We start from the raw sequence: 19232 nt of genomic DNA on the forward strand, positions 1-19232 counted from the left end.
GAAAGAGCAGGGGTGCATGTTTTGACAAGATGTCAGACAAAATGTCAGCCTTTCGTGTGCAGCGGTTGGTCAGTCCTGTAGAGCAGTGGTCCCCAAACACCGGGCCGTGGCCCGATTGGTACCGGGCCGCAGAATAATTTTTAAATTCATTTTTATTAAAAAAAAAAAATATATATATATATATATATTTTTTTTTTTTTAATTAAATCAACATAAAAAATACAATATACACTTACAATTAGTGCACCAACCACAAAAACCTCCCTTTTTCATGACAAAAACCTCCCTTTTTCATGACAAAGAAAAAAAAAAAAAAAAAAATGGCTCACCCCCAATGCCCCCCCACCCGGGCCGCGGGACAAATTATTAAGCGTCGACCGGTCCGCGGGTACAAAAAGGTTGGGGACCACTGCTGTAGAGGAGTTGCATCAACCCGCCGGGGCGCCCTGATGTTGCCCAACACGGACAGATCATCCCATGTCAACAAGAAGGGGGAGGGTGGGTGAAGGAGTTTGGGGGTGTTGAGGAGGAGGAGGCTGAGGTGATATTTAAGCCAGTGGTAAAGTCTTTCTTCATCCATCTCTGCCTTGACGCTGTCTTCCTCTGCACCTCATCCAAGACACAGGAGGCCTTCCATCAGCACTCAGGTAAGGAGGTCTCTTCTATCCGACAAAGTCTTCTAACCTGCTGTGTCAGAACTAGTAGTTGTGTAAAACAGCTACTATTTCTGCATTATAATCCCAGTGGCTATTGTATGACCGCAAACATGCTGGTTTCCATGGCGTTCTTATTGTACTGTCTGTCACTGACACCCTATGCACCCCCATTGGTGTTCCACGTATCCTCCTTTTGTCTCTGCTTTCCGTCAAACTACCGAACTCAAACAGCAAAGACAAGCGGGTGTCCAAACTTTATACAAAAAAAAATTGAAAGGCTGACCTACTAAGGAAATAAAGTGGTTCTCATTTAACGTATGCAAAATATGTGTTGATTAATACAAATGTAATAATTTAGTGATTAATCAAGGTTGAAACTATTCTGCGGGTGCTGTTTTGCGTCTTTGTTTGGCACCTTTTAAATGTTGGCTCAAACTGCAGAAGTTCTGCACAAATGGCAGTGAGAAAGTATATTCCGTCTGTGTGCCTGTTAACATATTGGGACTGTCATAAATCAAAAATAATAAATATATTGTCTAATCAGCAATATAATTTTATAGCTACTGAATTTTATAGCTACTGGCACAGTTATGCACAAATGTCCAGTGAGAAAGAATATTCCGTCTGTGTGCCTGTTAACATATTGGGACTGTCATAAATCAAAATTAACAAATATATTGTCTAATCAGCAAAATCATTTCATAATTTTATAGCTACTGAATGATTAAAACCAATTGATTTGTTTTGGTGTCTACTGGCATTAGTTTTTTGTATATTACCTATGGGGGAAAAAATCTTGCAATATGCATTTTCATGCATTTTCCACATGAATGTTTTGTATTTGGGTATGCTAACTCTTGCAAAAAAAAAAGAGAAAATTAGACACAAAATGGGCGCTTATTTTTCTGATAATACGCTACAAAAGTCGGATTGACTTGAAATTTCTCGCACAGCTCTGCAAAACACTCACTTATGTAAGGGTGATTGGTCAAATTAGGGGCTAAATGTGTCACCACATCCACTCCAACATGTTGCTAGTTCTCTTTTTTGGGGGCAAAGACAACATATGAATCAAATCGACTTGAAATTTCTCGCACAGTTCTATGAAACCCCACTCTAACTGACAGTTTTTTTTTAATGTTGCCGCAAACTGGCGCAGTTCTGCACAAATGTCAGTGAGAAAGAATATTCCGTCTGTGTGCCTGTTAACATATTGGGACTGTCGTCAATCAAAAATAATGAATATAATGTCTAATCAGCAATATCATTTTATAATTTTATAGCTACTGAATGATTAAAACCTATTGATTTGTGTTGTTGTCTACTGACATTAGTTTTTTGTATATTAACTATGGGGGGGAATATCCTGCATTATTCATTTTCATGCATTTTCCACATGACTGTTTTGTATTTGGGTATGCTAACTCTTGCACAAAAAAGGGAAAATTAGACACAAAATGGGTGCCTATTTTTCTGATAATACACTACAAAAGTCGGATCGACTTGGAATTTCTCGCACAGCTCCACAAAACACCCACTTATGTAAGGGTGATTGGTCAAATTAGGGGCTAAATGTGTCACAACATCCGCTCTAACATGTTGCTAGTTTTCTTTTTTGGGGGCAAACACAACATATGAATCAAATCGACTTGAAATTTCTCGCACAGTTCTATGAAACCCCGCTCTAATTGACAAGTTTTTTTTAAATGTTGGCGCAAACTGGCACAGTTGTGCACAAATGTCAGTGAGAAAGAATATTCCGTCTGTGTGCCTGTGAACATATTGGGACTGTCATAAATCAAAAATAATAAATATATTGTCTAATCAGCAATATAAATGATAAATGGGTTGTACTTGTATAGCGCTTTTCTACCTTCAAGGTACTCAAAGCGCTTTGACACTACTTCCACATTTACCCATTCACACACACATTCACACACTGATGGAGGGAGCTGCCATGCAAGGCGCCAACCAGCACCCATCAGGAGCAAGGGTGAAGTGCCTTGCTCAGGACACAACGGACGTGACGAGGTTGGTTCTAGGTGGGATTTGAACCAGTGACCCTCGGGTTGCGCACGGCCACTCTACCACTGCGCCACGCCGTCCCCTTCATTTTATAATTTTATAGCTACTGAATGATTAAAACCAATGGATTTGTTTTGGTGTCTACTGGCATTAGTTTTTTGTATATTAACTATGGGGAAAAAAATCCTGCAGGAGGACTCGGTAGGACTCGGCCGGGGTTTGAACCCACGACCTACCGATGTGAAGTGAATTATATTTGTATAGCGCTTTTCTCTAGTAGCTCAAAGCGCTTTTACATAGTGAAACCCAATATCTAAGTTACATTTAAACCAGTCTGGGTGGCACAAGGAGCAGGTGGGTAAAGTGTCTTGCCCAAGGACACAACGGCAGGGACAAGGATGGGTAAGCGGGGATCGAACCTGGAACCCTCAAGTTGCTGGCACGGCCAGTCTACCAACCGAGTTATACCGCCCGGATCTCAGGGCGGACACTCTAACCAATAGGCCACGAAATCATGCAGATTGTCAAAGATGCTACATCAGTGTTTTTCAACCACGTTGCCACTAAATACAGTCTGGTGTGCCGTGGGAGAATATCTAAATTAGTGTCGGTGCTTTCTAGAGCTCGGCAGAGTAACCGTGTAATACTTTTCCATATCAGTAGGTGGCAGAAGGTAGCTAATTTCTTTGTAGATGTCGGAAACAGCGGGAGGCAGCATGCAGGTAAAAAGGAGTCTAATGCTTGAACCAAAAATAAACAAAAGGTGAGTGTCCTTAAAGGGCAACATTATCACCAGACCTATGTAAGCGTCAATATATACTTTGATGTTGCAGAAAAAAGACCATATGTTTTTTTAACCGATTTCTGAACTCTAAAAGGGTGAATTTGGCGATTTAAACGCCTTTCAATTGTTCGCTGTCGGAGCAATGACCTTTCACCCGTGATGTTACAACGGGAAGCAATCAGCCATTTTCTCAAACACATTACAAACACCAAGTCAAATCAGCTTTATTATTTTCCGTTTTTTCGACTGTTTTCCGTACCTTGGAGACATCATGCCTCGTCGGTGTGTTGTCGGAGGGTGTAACAACACCATCAGGGACGGATTCAAGTTGACTTACGTGGAGTGTGCATCGATTAGCACGGCATGCTAATCGATGCTAACATGCTATTTAGGCTAGCTGTATGTACATATTGCATCGTTATGCCTCATTTGTAGCTATATTTGCATCCAGCCTTTCCCTCCACCCACATTTAATGCCAAACAAACACCAATCGACGGATTTAAGTTGCTCCAGTGTCCAAAGATCCGAAAGTCCCTCGTCTGCACATTTTACCAGCGATGCTACGACAGACATGGCACAGAGATATATGGATATCCTGCAACACTCAAAGCAGATGCATTTCCAACGATAAAGTCAACGAAATCACAAAGGTGAGTTTTGTTGATGTTATTGACTTATGTGCTAATCAGACATATTTGGTCCCGGCATGACTGCCAGCTAATCGATGCTAACATGCTACTTAGGCTAGCTGTATGTACATTTGTAGCTATATTTGCATCCAGCCTTTCACTCCACCCACATTTAATGCCAAACAAACACTTACCAATCGACGGATTTAAGTTGGTCCTGCATATTTTACCGGTGATGCTAAGGCAGACATTGCACAGAGATGTATGGATACCCTGCGACACTCAATCCTTGGTTAGAAGGCGATCGCCGAATAGCTTCAATAGCTATTCACTCAATAGCTCCAGTTTCTTCTTCAATTTCGTTTTCGCTATCTGCCTCCACACTCCAACCATCCATTTCAATACATGCGTAATCTGTTGAATCGCTTAAGCCGCTGAAATCCGAGTCTGAATCCGAGCTAATGTCGCTATATCTTGCTGTGCTATCCGCGATGTTGGCATCAGTAAATGACGTCACAGGAAAATGGACGATGGAATTAAAGATAGCGAAAATCAGGCACTTTAAAGCCTTTTTTCGGGATATTCCATGATGGTTAAAATTTTGAAAAAAACTTTGAAAAATAAAACTGATTTTTTTTTTTTTTTTTAACCCTTCTGAAATTGTGATATTTTTTCCCTTTAATCGTGTCTTTGGGATGACAAGAAGAAAACAGATCAGCTAACCTCAGAGGCATTTTTAAAAGGTCTGACATATATTGCGGCGCTAATCCGTTAAAAAAAAATTCAAAGCAATCAATAAAATGTTCAAATTAATTGTAAAATTAAGTGGGAGCCAGTGAAGGGATGTTAAAATATGTTCATGTTTTTCAGTGCCAGTTAAAAGGCCAGCAGCAGCATTTTGGACTGACTGCAATCGAGCTATTAAAGCCTAGAGGGAGTTGCAGTAGTCCAAAGGTGATGTAATGAAAGCATGGATTACCCGCTCAAAGTCGTTAAAAGATAAAACTGATAACATTTTTTGCTAAAAGTCTTACATGATAAAAAAAAACTGGATTTTACAATAAAGTTAATGTTCTAGTTTCAAATCATTGTCAAACTTAAAACCAAGATTCGTGACTGTGGCTTTAAAATAAGGCATCAGGGGGTCCGGGTCCTGGGGGGGGAGCATTCTGCTTGACTTTTGACTCAAATAATCAGTCAATCAATCAATGTTTATTTATATAGCCCTAAATCACAAGTGTCTCAAAGGGCTGCACAAGCCACAACGACATCCGCGGTACAGAGCCCACATAAGGGCAAGGAAAAACTCACACCGGTGGGACGTCGGTGACAGTGACTATGAGAAACCTTGGAGAGGTCCGCATAAGTGGGCAACCCCCCTAGGGGCGATCGAAAGCAATGGATGTCGAGCTGGTCTAACATGATTGTCAGACTTCGTTGTAGACAAGGGGTCACCAACCTTTTTGAAACCAAGAGCTACTTCATGGGTACTGATTAATGCGAAGAACTACCAGTTAGGTACAATTTACCTTTAATAAATACATCTATATATATATATATATATATATATATATATATATATATATATAAATGGGTATTTCTGTCCGTCATTCCGTCGTACATTTTTTTTCCTTTTACGGAAGGTTTTTGTAGAGAATAAATTATGAAAAAAAACACTTAATTGAACGGTTTAAAAGAGGAGAAAACAGGAAAAAAATGAAGATTACATTTTTAAACATAGTTTATCTTCCATTTTGACTCTTTAAAATTCAAAATTCAACCGAAAAAAAGAAGAGAAAAACTAGCTAATTCGAATCTTTTTAAAAAAAATTAAAAAAGAATTTATGGAACATTAGTAACTTTTCTTGATTAAGATTAATTTTAGAATTTTGATGACATGTTTTAAATAGGTTAAAATCCAATCTGCATTTTGTTAGAATATATAACAAATTGGACCAAGCTATATTTCTAATAAAGACAAAAATTTTAAAAGAAATTCAAACGAATTCCAAATAAGATTTAAATTTGATTGTAAAGATTTTCTAGATATGCCAGAATATTTTTGGGGAATTTTAATCATAATAACTTTAAAGAAATATTTCAAAAAAATTTTCGTCGAAAAAATAGAAGCTAAAATGAAGAATTAAATTAAAATGTATTTATTATTCTTTACAATAAAAAAAAATAATTTTCTTGAACATTGATTTAAATTGTCAGAAAAGAAGAGGAAGGAATTTAAAATGTAAAAAGGCATATGTGTTTAAAAATCCTAAAATCATTTTTAGGTTGTATTTTTTTTCTAAAATTGTCTTTCTGAAAGTTATAAGAAGCAAAGTAAAAAAATAAATAAATGAATTAATTCAAACAAGTGAAGACCAAGTCTTTAAAATATTTTATTGGATTTTCAAATTCTATTTGAGTTTTGTCTCTCTTAGAATTAAAAATGTCGAGCAAAGCGAGACCAGCTTGCTAGTAAATAAATACAATTAAAAAAATAGAGGCAGCTCAATGGTAAGTGCTGCTATTTGAGTTATTTTTAGAACAGGCCAGCGGGCGACTCATCTGGTTCTTACGGGCGACCTGGTGCCCGTGGGCACCGCGTTGGTGACCCCTGTTGTAGACGAACCCCAAGATGCAGAGAAGGAAGGAGGCATTTTGCAGGAAAACATGATTTAATTTAAACACTAAAACAAAACAAAACCAAACAAAAAAGTACTACCAAAAGCTTGCACAGGGCGGATAACAAACTAAGAGAGCTAGAAAACAATAGGAACTTAGCATGGAGGCTAGCAAAAATAAAAAGGGCCTAGCGTGGAAGCTAGCGGGTAGCGAGCAGGAAAACAGAAGTCGTACTTGTAATATGAAAACAAACTGGAAGCAGGGAACAAAAAACAGTGAGCTACAAACATCTAACAAATATAGCTTACCGCTACGCTGCAAAGACACGACACGGTACGACACGACAGGAGCGACAATACATGACATCGACAATAATCCAGCACTGACTGGAGGAACAAAGCAGGTAAAATATGAATGGGCTGATTGACACCAGGTGTGGCCAGGCGCCAATCAGCCGCAGCTGAGGGGAAAACAGCGCACAGGGAAAAACCAGTAAAACAGACAATCAAGAGCGCTGACAGGAACTAAAAATAGGAAGTACTAAACACACACAGAGGAAAAACTAAAACACGAACAAACTGTCAGTGGCAAGCCTGACAATGATACTGTGATCGTGTGAAAGTCCAGTCCATAGTGGATCCAACATAACGGTGAGAGTCCAGTCTATAGTGGATCCAATATAGTAACGAGAGTCCCGCCCATAGTGGAGCCAGCAGGAAACCATCCCAAACGGAGACGGATCAGCAGTGCAGAAATGTCCCCAACCGATCGATGCACAGGTGAGCGGTTTATCCTGGGTCCCGACTCTGGATGAGCGGTTCATCCTGGGTCCCGACTCTGGATGAGTGGTTCATCCTGGGTCCCGACTCTGGATGAGCGGTTCATCCTGGGTCCCGACTCTGGATGAGCGGTTCATCCTGGGTCCAGACTCTGGATGAGCGGTCCATCCTGGGTCCTGACTCTGGACAGCCAGTACTTCATCCATGGCCACCGGACCTGTGTCCCCCCCTCCATAAGGGAGAGGGGGGCAGAGGAGAAAAAGAAAAGGAACGGCAGATCAACTGGGATGGCGTGGCGCAGTGGGGAGAGTGGCCGTGCGCAACCCCAGCGTCCCTGGTTCAATTCCCACCAAGTACCAACCTCGTCACGTCCGTTGTGTCCTGAGCAAGACACTTCACCCTTGCTCCTGATGGGTGCGGGTTGGCGCCTTGCATGGCAGCTCCCGCCATCAGTGTGTGAATGTGTGTGTGAATGGGTAAATGTGGAAGTAGTGTCAAAGCGCTTTGAGTACCTTGAAGGTAGAATGGCGCTATACAAGTACAACCCATTATAACTGGTCTAAAAAGGGGGTTTATTTAAAGGCTAGAGTATACAAATGAGTTTTAAGATGAGACTTAAATGTTTCCACTAAATAAAATTACTTCCTTCTTGTTACCATTTAAATTTAGAAAGTTTACCACCAACCATGCTTCTAGACTTAGACTTAGACTTAGACTTAGACAAACTTTAATGATCCACAAGGGAAATTGTTCCACATAGTAACTCAGTTACAAATGATGAAAAAGATGGAAAGGACAATGCAGGTATAAAATAGACTAAAGCCAATACAAAATTGTAGCTGAGATAGGCGCCAGCGCCCCCCGCGACCCCAAAAGGGAATTAGCGGTAGAAAATGGATGGATGGCTATTATATTATATGTTTATATCATATATACAATATATTTTATGTCCTCAAGACAATTTAAAACTGATTTTAAACTTGTGTCACTTCCTTTTTAGAGGGACATGGATGTGTATATCATCTGCATAAAGATGATACGATGTATTATATATACTGTGACAAACTTCTCAAGCTGTCGTGCGGGTTCCAAGGACCGTCAAGGAAGGACACAACGTTTAGACTTATTTATTTTTCGATAAAGACTGCTTTTCAGCTGCTCCGTCAGCCACTTGCCTTTCTGCTTCGGGCGTCGTTGCCTCTCTCGCGCTCTCAGTCTCGCTCTCTCAGCGTCAGCTTCCCTCTGGCTCCTTCTCGTCTCGCCGTCTCTCTTTCTGACGTTCACGGCTGTCGCCCTTTCATACAGTGCGAGAGGATTAATCAATTGTCCTCAGGTGCCCGATGCACGCACCTGATCTTGATTGCGGCGTCGCTCCCGGCGCGCCCCGCCTTGCCGTTCGCTAGCCATCCACGCCTTCTCCGGCATGCCTTGCCTCGCTGTCGGACTGCCGGCCACGCTTCCTACCGCCATATTAGGCTGGGCTACGGTGTGCCCTGCCTCGCTGTCAGACTGCTGGCTCCACCTCTCCACATATAAAGTACGGACTAAAAGTTTGGACACATCTTCTCATTCACAACACAACTGATGGTCCCGACCCCATTCATAAAGCAGAAAATTCCACTTATCACCTGTGAAGTGAAAACCATTTCCGGGGACTACCTCTTGAAGCTCATGTAGAGAATGCCAAGAGTGTGCGAAGCAGTAATCAGAGCAAAGGGTAGCTATTTTTGAAAACATGTTTTCAGTTATTTTCCTCTGACTATTTTATGCTTCACAAATTAAAAGAACGGAACAATTTGAAGTGCATCTATGCAATAAAAAATAAAAAATAAACAGATTTATTTAAGAAGGTAGCTAAGGAAATAGAGATAGCCGGTTTCCTTCGGACTCAAGAAGAAATACGAGTCAGATGGAAGCGAACGAAGCAGGTACAAAACAGGCCAAAAGTTTTCTTTATTTTCATGACTATTTACATTGCAGATTGTCACTGAAGGCAACACAACTATGAATGAACACATATGGAGTTAATACTTGAAAAAAAAGGTGAACTAACTGAAAAAATGTTTTGTATTGTAGTTCCTTCAAAATATCCACCCTTCGCTCTGAATACCGATTTGCACACTCTTGGCATTCTCTCCATGAGCTTCAAGAGGTAGTCACCTGAAATGGTTTTCACGTCACAGGTGTGCTTGAAGCTCACCGAGAAAATGCCAAGAGTGTGCAACGCGGTAATCAGAGCAAAAGGTGGCTATTTTGAAGACACTAGAATATAAACCATGTTTTCAGTTATTTCCCCTTTTTTTGTTAAGTACACAACTCCACATAACTGATAAATGGGTTGTACTTGTATAGCGCTTTTCTACATTCAAGGTACTCAAAGCGCTTTGACACTACTTCCACATTTACCCATTCACACACACATTCACACACTGATGGAGGGAGCTGCCATGCAAGGCGCAAACCAGCACCCATCAGGAGCAAGGGTGAAGTGTCTTGCTCAGGACACAACGGACGTGACGAGGTTGGTACTAGGTGGGATTTGAACCGGGGCCCCTCGGGTTGCGCACGGCCACTCTCATGTGTTTATTCATAGTTTTGATGCCTTCAGTGACAATCTACAATGTAAATACTCATGGAAATAAAGACAACGCATTGAATGAGAAGGCGTGTCCAAATTTTTTGGCCTGTACTGTGTGTTTTTTAAATACGTTACTATGAAAATCAGGTTGGTGCAAGGATCGAGCCTTGAGGGACACCACAGGACATTGTTTATATGGTGCTGGGATACCCATGATTTCAGCCTTTCAAAGCTTCTCTTAGAAAACCAATTTTTTGGCCTCGGTAAAGGTCAAATCCTAGTTACGGCACTGCCCGCGGACTGCACTTTGGACCATTTGAAGAGGATTTCGAGTGACTAAGTGAGTGTGGAGGGGGTCATATCACCAAGCACCTCGGGTTACTTGGCCTCTTAGTTTTCGGAATTAACAGGCGAGGTTTGTGTTTCACTGCCGGTGTCCATTTTGGGTAATTAGAGGCACATGTTGCAGGATGCAGGGATTGTCAGGGCATCGCCTATTGGGAAAAACAGGAGTTCAGAAAATTCAAAATACTTAGAAAAATAATTATTAATTGTTGTTGTTTTTTTAATGAATGTTCTTAACCAATTATGTACATCACACTTGTAGTTTTAAATATATATGTATATATATATATATATATATATATATATATATATATATATATATATATATATATATATATATATATATATATATATATATATATATATATATATATATATACATATATATATATATATACATATACCGTATTTTTCGGAGTATAAGTCGCACCTGCCGAAAATGCATATTAAAGAAGGAAAAAAAACATATATAAGTCGCATTGGAGTATAAGTCGCATTTTTTGGGGAAATGTATTTGATAAAACCCAACACCAAGAATAGACATTTGAAAGGCGATTTAAAATAAAAAAAAGAATAGTAAACAACAGGCTGAATAAGTGTACGTTATATGACACATAAATAACCAACTGAGAAGGTGCCTGGTATGTTAACGTAACATATTATGGTAAGAGTCTTTCAAATAACTATAACATATAGAACATGCTATACGTTTACCAAACAATCTGTCACTCCTAATCGCTAAATTCCATGCAATCTTTTACGTCTAGTCTCTTATGTGAATGAGCTAAATAATATTATTTGATATTTTACAGTAATGTGTTAACAATTTTACACATAAGTTGCTCCTGAGTATAAGTCGCACCCCTGGCCAAACTGTGAGAAAAACTTCGACTTATAGTCCGAAAAATACGGTTTATATATATATATATATATATATATATATATATATATATATATATATATATATATATATATATATATATATATATATATATATATATATATATATATATATATATATATATACATATACATATATATATATATATGTATATATATATATATATATATATATATATATACATATACATATATATATATATATGTATGTGTGTATGTGTCTTAATTGGATTATCCAGAGAATAGTGTTCGATACTGTGGTAGAGCGCAATATGTATGGGTGGGAAAATCACAAGACTACATCTCTACAGAACTGTTTCATGGAGGGTTCCCTCAATCGTCAGGAGATTGAGGGCAAATCTCCTGACGATTGCGATTGAGGCTAACCCCTCATGAAACAGTTCGGTAGAGATGAAGTAGTCTTGTGATTTTCCCACCCATACATATACATATATATATATATATATATATATATATATATATATATATATATATATATATATATATATATATATATATATATATATATATATATATATATATATATATATATATATATATATATATATGCCACCGTGAAGCCCCTATATATATAGGGGCTTCACGGTGGCAGAGGGGCTAGTGCGTCTGCCTCACAATACGAAGGTCCTGCAGTCCTGGGTTCAAATCCAGGCTCGGGATCTTTCTGTGTGGAGTTTGCATGTTCTCCCTGTGAATGGGTGGGTTCCCCCCGGGTACTCCGGCTTCCTCCCACTTCCAAAGACATGCACCTGGGGATAGGTTGATTGGCAACACTAAATTGGCCCTAGTGTGTGAATGTGAGTGTGAATGTTGTCTGTGTATATGTGTTGGCCCTGCGATGAGGTGGCGACTTGTCCAGGGTGTACCCCGCCTTCCGCCCGATTGTAGCTGAGATAGGCGCCAGCGCCCCCCGCGACCCCAAAAGGGAATAAGCGGTAGAAAATGGATGGATGGATGGATATATATATATATATATATATATATGGTACAAATATGAGTTGTACTTGTATAGCGCTTATCTACCTTCAAGGTACTCAAAGCGCTTTCACACTACTTCCACATTTACCCATATATATATATATATATATATATATATATATATATATATACACAGGCCAACACAGATAGACAGACAACATCCACACTCACATTCACACACTTGGGCCAATTTAGTGTTCCATCCATCCATTTTTCTACCGCTTATTCCCTTTGGGGTTGCTGGGGGCGCTGGTACCTATCTCAGCTACAATCGGGCGGAAGGCGGGGTACACCTTGGACAAGTCGCCACCTCCTCACAGGGCCAACACAGATAGACAGACAACATTCACACTCACATTCACACACCAGGGCCAATTTAGTGTTGCCAATCAACCTATCCCCAGGTGCATGGCTTTGGAAGTGGGAGGAAGCCGGAGTACCCGGAGGGAACCCACGCATTCACGGGGAGAACATGCAAACTCCACACAGAAAGATCCCGAGCCCGGGATTGAACCCAGGACTACTCAGGGCCACTCAGGGCCTTCGTATTGTGAGGCAGACGCACTAACCCCTCTCCTACCGTGAAGCCCCAAATAATTAAAATTGATCAAGTATAAAATGTCATCATTCTGCTAACTAAAACCTGTTTGGGGGCTTTAGCACACTTAAAACCTCACAAGACCTATACCTATTCATCAGGAAATATCAACAGCAAAGTAGTTATGGCCACTTGAGGAGACCAAACCAATCAGAGTGTGCTGTTCAGCATCATGGCCACTGATTGGCTCAGCCTCAGACAGCATTACTATATTTTCAAACTGAATTTTAGCTCAGGGGTCGCAAGGAGGAAAATCTGTGCACATGTGGGCCAGACTATTAAAATCATGGCATTGAGACTCTAAAAACAAAGACAACTTTAGATTGTTTTCTTTGTCTTACCAAGTCTTTGTCTTACTTTCTTTGCCAAAAATAGAACAAACACATTCTGAAAATATTACAATAAAAATATAGAAACAAACTACGTAAAGTTTAGATCCATGAAGGAAAGAAGGAAATAATGAATGTTTATAACTGAATACATTAACCCAATAAAATGTGTTTTCTTTTGCATTATTTCTTTGAATGAATGAAGTAACGTTTATGACAACCTTTTTCCAAAACACAACATAGAATGTGGGACATAACAGGATATTGCATACATTTATCATTTGTTTTCAAAACAGTTACAAAAAAGTGGCACCTCAAAAATTTACTGTCGGACCCCATTTTTACGACTTGATGGGATCCCATGGATCCCATTTTAAAATTTCCTCGCGCCAACACTGATGGAGTATTGGTGGCCTGCGGGCCGGTTCTTATACTTTCATGCCTGTTAATCTGGGTTTATGTTTGATCATGTTATGTTTTGTTTTTGGATTCTTGTTTTCCGTTTTTGCACTTCCTGGTTTTGTTGGTTTCCATAGTTACTCATTAGTTTCCACCTGGTCTCCAAGTCACGCCCCTGCCCTCAGCCCCACACCCGTTTCTCATCATCATAGTCACTCTTTAAGTCAATTGTTTTCTGTTCCTCGGCCTGGGAACTTTGCTTACGCTGTACTACTTAGATTAGATTAGATTAGATTAGATAGTACTTTAGTCATTCCGTCAGGCGAGCTCCTTCAGGAAAATTACAATTTTCAGCACAATCCCATTCAAGATCAGACAAACATTAAAGGGAGACAGAACAGGATCGCTGATAGGTCTGCCGGCTTCCAGCGCCCCTTACAAAAAAAGATGAGATACAGGTAAACAGGGGGGGGGGGGGAATAGAAGATTAAAATAAAATAAAAAAAACTTGCTACATGCTTGTGCTAATTTCTACTTACTAAGACCACGCACCTACCTTGCCTTGCCTCGCTGATGATTGTTTTGACCACGCCACATAAGATCTTGTTTGTTTTTGGTTTGTTTTTTACCTTTGATAGTATGTTTTGTTTATTTGTATATGGTCACGCCATTGTGCGGTTTTGTTTGGAGTTTAGTCTAGGTTAATATCCGCCTTTGTTTTCCCTTTTTGTATTTTAGTATATAAATAAATTAATCATGTACTCACATTCTCGCCTGGCTCGTTCCAAATTCCCTCTGCATCAAAGAAGCAAAACAAATCCAAGCCATAGTCCTGAAATATACTAATCAAATATCAACACTGATTGTTATTTATTACTTCGGTACTCTTGTCTTGTTGTATATATTGTACAGCATTTTGTATTTCTATAGTGTTTTGTATATTGTACAGGATGGCTTATTATTTTTATTGTATAGTAGTCTGTTTATTTCAATTGTTAGTTTTTCCTTTATTACCTCTTGTGCCCATATTTGTTCCCACTACCGCACCTTAAGTTGGAGTCCTTTATCTCGTTATATGCAAATATAATGACAATAAAGTCAATTCTACTCTATTCTATTCTATTCTATCCTGGGGGCCATAGATAATTTGTTCAGCCTTGACTCAGACATCTTGACTGTATTGGATCAGAAAAGTGTGTTTCATGTCATGTTGAAAAACATATTTAGAAGGTCATAAACAGCTTTGCTAACACTTTAGTATGGGGAACACATATTTACCATAAATTAGTTGCTTATTAACATGCAAATTAGTAACATTTTGGCTCTTTATTAGTCATTATTAAGTACGTATTAATGCCTTATTCTGCATGGCTTTATTACATAACCAAAAAGTTCTATTTTGGTTTCACCTGACCACATGACATTCTCCCAATCCTCTGCTGTATCATCCATGTATCCATTTTGGTATAAACTCAACTCGTCGTGTTTGGAGGAAAAGAATACTGAGTTGCATCCCAAGAACACCATACCTACCAGAGATGCGCAGATAGGCAATTATATCATCCGCATCCGCATCACCAAAGTCGTCATCCACCCGCCGTAGACCCGAACCAACATTTTATCAGGACCGTACCCGCCCGCCAACCACCCTCTGAAATACATCAGAGATTGTCCGCCTTTACCACTCACAGAGCTATTTAAACCTGTTTCACAGAGTAATGATGACAATTGGAGCCACTAACATTCCCGCGACTATCCAAGAATATGGGCGTGCTGTGAAGCCATTGCCTTAGACACCTTCAACAACATGTACGAACCGATTGCTGGTCCAGCAACATGTTGTGTGCAGCTTACGCAATTACACGTTCAAGATTGAAAGGCATACTGGGTTATACAGAGTACACTGATGGTTGTGATATAAACAACTTTAACACTTACTAATATGCGCCACCCTGTGAAGCCACACCCAACAAGATTGACAAACACATTTCGGGAGAACATCCTCACAGTAACACAACATAAACGCAACACAACAAATACCCATAATCCTTTGTATCTGTGACACTTCCTGAATATATTGGTGGGGGGGGTTGCTAGCGGGGTGTATAAAATAGTCAGGATGTGTCATGAATACAAAGGATTATGGGTATTTGTTGTGTTGCGTTTATGTTGTGTTACTGTGAGGATGTTCTCCCGAAATGTGTTTGTCGTTCTTAATTTGTGTGGCTTCGCAGCATGGCGCATATTACTAAGAGTGTTAAAATTGTTTATATCACAACCATTAGTGTACTCTGTGTTACCCAGTATGCCTTGCAGTCGTGTGCGTGTAGCTGCAGAAGTTACACACAACATGATGCTGGACTGGCAAGCAGATCGTACGTGTTGTAGAAGGCGACAAAGCCAATGACTTCATAGCACGCCCTAATACTAATTATCTGAGTGCCTACCGGCAGTCATTCAGGAGAATAATAACGTCTCTTATTGTCTTCCTCGCTTTAAGACACGGGTCTTAAATGGCACTTTGAATGGCAAAGGATACCGATCCCAGAACCATGCATATCAAATATTTCCGGATGGTTTAACCGCCACCCGCCCGAATCTAATTAAAATCAGATTTTTCGTCATGTCAACCGCCCGACCCGCGGTTTATCCGTGGACTCCGTGGATGAGACCGCAAACCGCGCATCTCTAATACCTACTGTGAAGCATGGGGGTGGAAACCTCATCCTTTGGGGCTGTTTTTCTGCTAAGGGGACAGGACGATTGATCCGTGTTAAGGAAAGAATGAACGGGGCCATGTATCGTGAGATTTTGAGCCAAAACCTCCTTCCATCAGTGAGAGCTTTGAATGGTTGACCAAATACTTGTTTTCCACCATAATTTACAAATAAATTCTTTAAAATTCCTACAATGTGAATTCCTGGATTTATTTTTCACATTCTGTCTCTCACAGTTGAAGTGTACCTATGATGAAAATTACAGACCTCTGTCATCATTTTAAGTGGGAGAACTTGCACAATCGCTGGCTGACTAAATAATTTTTTGCCCCACTATAAGCCTTGTAATGTACATTTACTTTGTTTTCTGACTTTGTGAGACTGATTGACTCGTATGTGTCTGTGCACAGTCCCCTCCGGCCTCAGCGCAGCAGCAGCAGCCACGCTACGATGCCTGACACAATGTGTGTAAGATTGTTTGAAAAAGACCCCGCCCACCCTAAAAAAAAACAACAACAAAAAAAAACAGCCCTGCATCTTTCCACCTCATCCAACCTCCCTGTTATGAACCAACATGGTGGCTTCTGCCTTCTCCTCATCCTCCTCCTCCGCTTCCTCACCGGCTTATGTGAGCGCCCACATAAGCCGGGGGTGGGAGGGACAGAGCGAGGGAGGGGTCGGCTGGAGCGGGCGTTCGGAGGCCGAATCTGACCTTTTGACCCCTTTCTGCAGCATGTCCAAGGAGCCCAGTTCCAACCTGGAAAGCGCCATGCAGATGCTGATCAAAACCTTCCACAAGTACTCGGGGAAGGAAGGCGACAAGTACACGCTCAGCCGGGGGGAGCTGAAGGAGCTGCTGCTGGAGGAGCTGGGGAGTTACTTGGGGGTAAGTGTGTGTTTGTGTCCCAATGAATGTGTGTTTTTGTATTGATACCCTTCTTGAGACATCAACAAGGAAAAGTACCTTCTGTATGAGGACCGGTGAACAAGTTAGGACCAAAATCCTGGCGCGAATATGGAAAAAACACATAAAAGGGCTCCCCCTTTGGTCAACATATGAAATAACAAGTGTGTGCAAACATTTGAAGGGCTCCCCCTTTGGCCAACATATGTAATGACAAGCGTGTGTAAGAAATTCAAATGTGCCCCCCTTGGCGTAAATTAATACAAAAATAAATAAAAATGTGTATAGAGACACGCTGTGATAACTTGAAGTAACTAATGAAGATCAAAGGCCTACTGAAACCCACTACTACCGACCACGCAGTCTGATAGTTTATATATCAATGATGAAATATTAACATTGCAACACATGCCAATACGGCCGGGTTAGTTTACTAAATTGCAATTTTAAATTTCCCGGGAGTTTCTTGTTGAAAACGTCGCGGAATGACGACGTGTACGCGTGACGTCACGGACTGTTAGGAAATTTTAGCGCTGCACACACACACAGCTAAAAGTTGTCTGCTTTAATCACATATTTACACAGTATTTTGGACATCTGTGTTGCTGAATCTTTTGCAATTTGTTCAATTAATAATGGAGAAGTCAAAGTAGAAAGATGGAGTTGGGAAGCTTTAGCCTTTAGCCACACAAACACACGGGGATTCCTTGTTTAAAATTCCCAGAGGTGAAGCTTTACTATGGATCAGAACGGTCAAGCGAACATAGATAGATAGATGGATAGTACTTTTTTGATTCCTTCAGGAGAGTTCCTTCAGGAAAATTAAAATTCCAGCAGCAGTGTACAGAGTTGAGATCAATTTAAAAAAAAAAGTAAAAAGTAAATAATGGGGGTTTAAATGGAAAAACAATAGAGAAATATTTCAATAAGAATAAAAAATAAAAATGTCAACCAGCAGTTTTTCGTAAGAAAATTGTGGTAAAAAGTTGCCTCTTACCGGAGATTAGCTGAGCTTGTGCCGTCCATACAGTTTCCGTCGACTTCCATCAGACACTGGCCTCAAGACACCCGTAGACAAACCCCTCCGACTATCAGGTACTATTAAACTCACTAAAACACTAGCAACACAATAGAAAGATAAGGGATTTCCCAGAATTATCCTCGTAAATGTGTCTAAAAACATCTGAATCTGTCCCAATGCAATCGTGTTTTTTTTTTTGTTTTTTTTTCTAGTCGGTCGTTATTAATATCCTCAAACACGAATCTTTCATCCTCGCTCAATTTAATGGGAAAATTGTCGTTTTTTTCGGTCTTTTTTAGCTCATTTTGTTGAAGGCTCCCATTAAAAACAATGGGTGACGTCATCGTCTGCGACTTCCGGTAAAGGCAGGGCTTTTCTGTTAGCGACTAAAAGTTGCGAACTTTATCGTGGATGTTCTCTACTAAATCCTTTCAGAAAAAATATGGCAATATCGCGAAATGATCAAGTATGACACATAGAATGGACCTGCTATCCTCGTTTAAATAAGAACATCTCATTTCAGTAGGCCTTTAAGGATCTATTAGAAAACCGCAAAATTAAATAAGAAACAAATGTAAACTTTTCTCACAATGTGCCAACTTTTTTCTTATAAAACTGGGAACAGCTTCTCATATTCTTTCTGCTTCTGTAATATTGCAATATTTTCTCGCAAAATTATTATTTTTTTTAATGTAAAATTATTACTTTTTCATGCAAAATGCCGACATTTGTCATATAAAACTCTGACTTTTATCATACCATCGCCAATTTGTGTCACAATCCGTGGTCCGGATCATGTTTTATGTTTCCTGTTTGTTTTGGACTCCTTGAGTTCCTCCTAAGTTTAGTCACCGTGGTTACTTATGATTTTCACCTATATCTTGCATTTGGGACGCTCACCTGTTGCTCATCAGAGACTCTATTTAAGCCTGCCTTTTCCGGTCACTCG

At 39.9% G+C, this 19232-nt stretch overlaps 1 protein-coding gene across 2 annotated transcripts in view; it reads left to right on the top strand.

Annotated features, from left to right (window-relative positions):
* The first annotated feature begins 511 nt into the window (after positions 1-511).
* The window catches only part of s100s (S100 calcium binding protein S), a 28038-nt gene continuing 9317 nt past the window's right edge, over positions 512-19232 (top strand). The window contains exons 1-3 of one of the 2 annotated variants that reach the window (XM_061897448.1): positions 556-647; positions 16769-16822; positions 17091-17244. In XM_061897448.1, the coding sequence (XP_061753432.1) occupies positions 16809-16822; positions 17091-17244 (168 nt within the window). In that variant the 5' untranslated portion in view covers positions 556-647; positions 16769-16808. Of the gene's footprint in view, positions 648-16768; positions 16823-17090; positions 17245-19232 lie in introns of both variants that reach the window. The other variant, XM_061897449.1, reaches the window with a different exon arrangement.

This window comes from Nerophis ophidion, linkage group LG04 (genome assembly GCF_033978795.1).
Source record: "Nerophis ophidion isolate RoL-2023_Sa linkage group LG04, RoL_Noph_v1.0, whole genome shotgun sequence".
In the NCBI taxonomy this organism is placed as follows: Eukaryota; Metazoa; Chordata; class Actinopteri; order Syngnathiformes; family Syngnathidae; genus Nerophis; species Nerophis ophidion.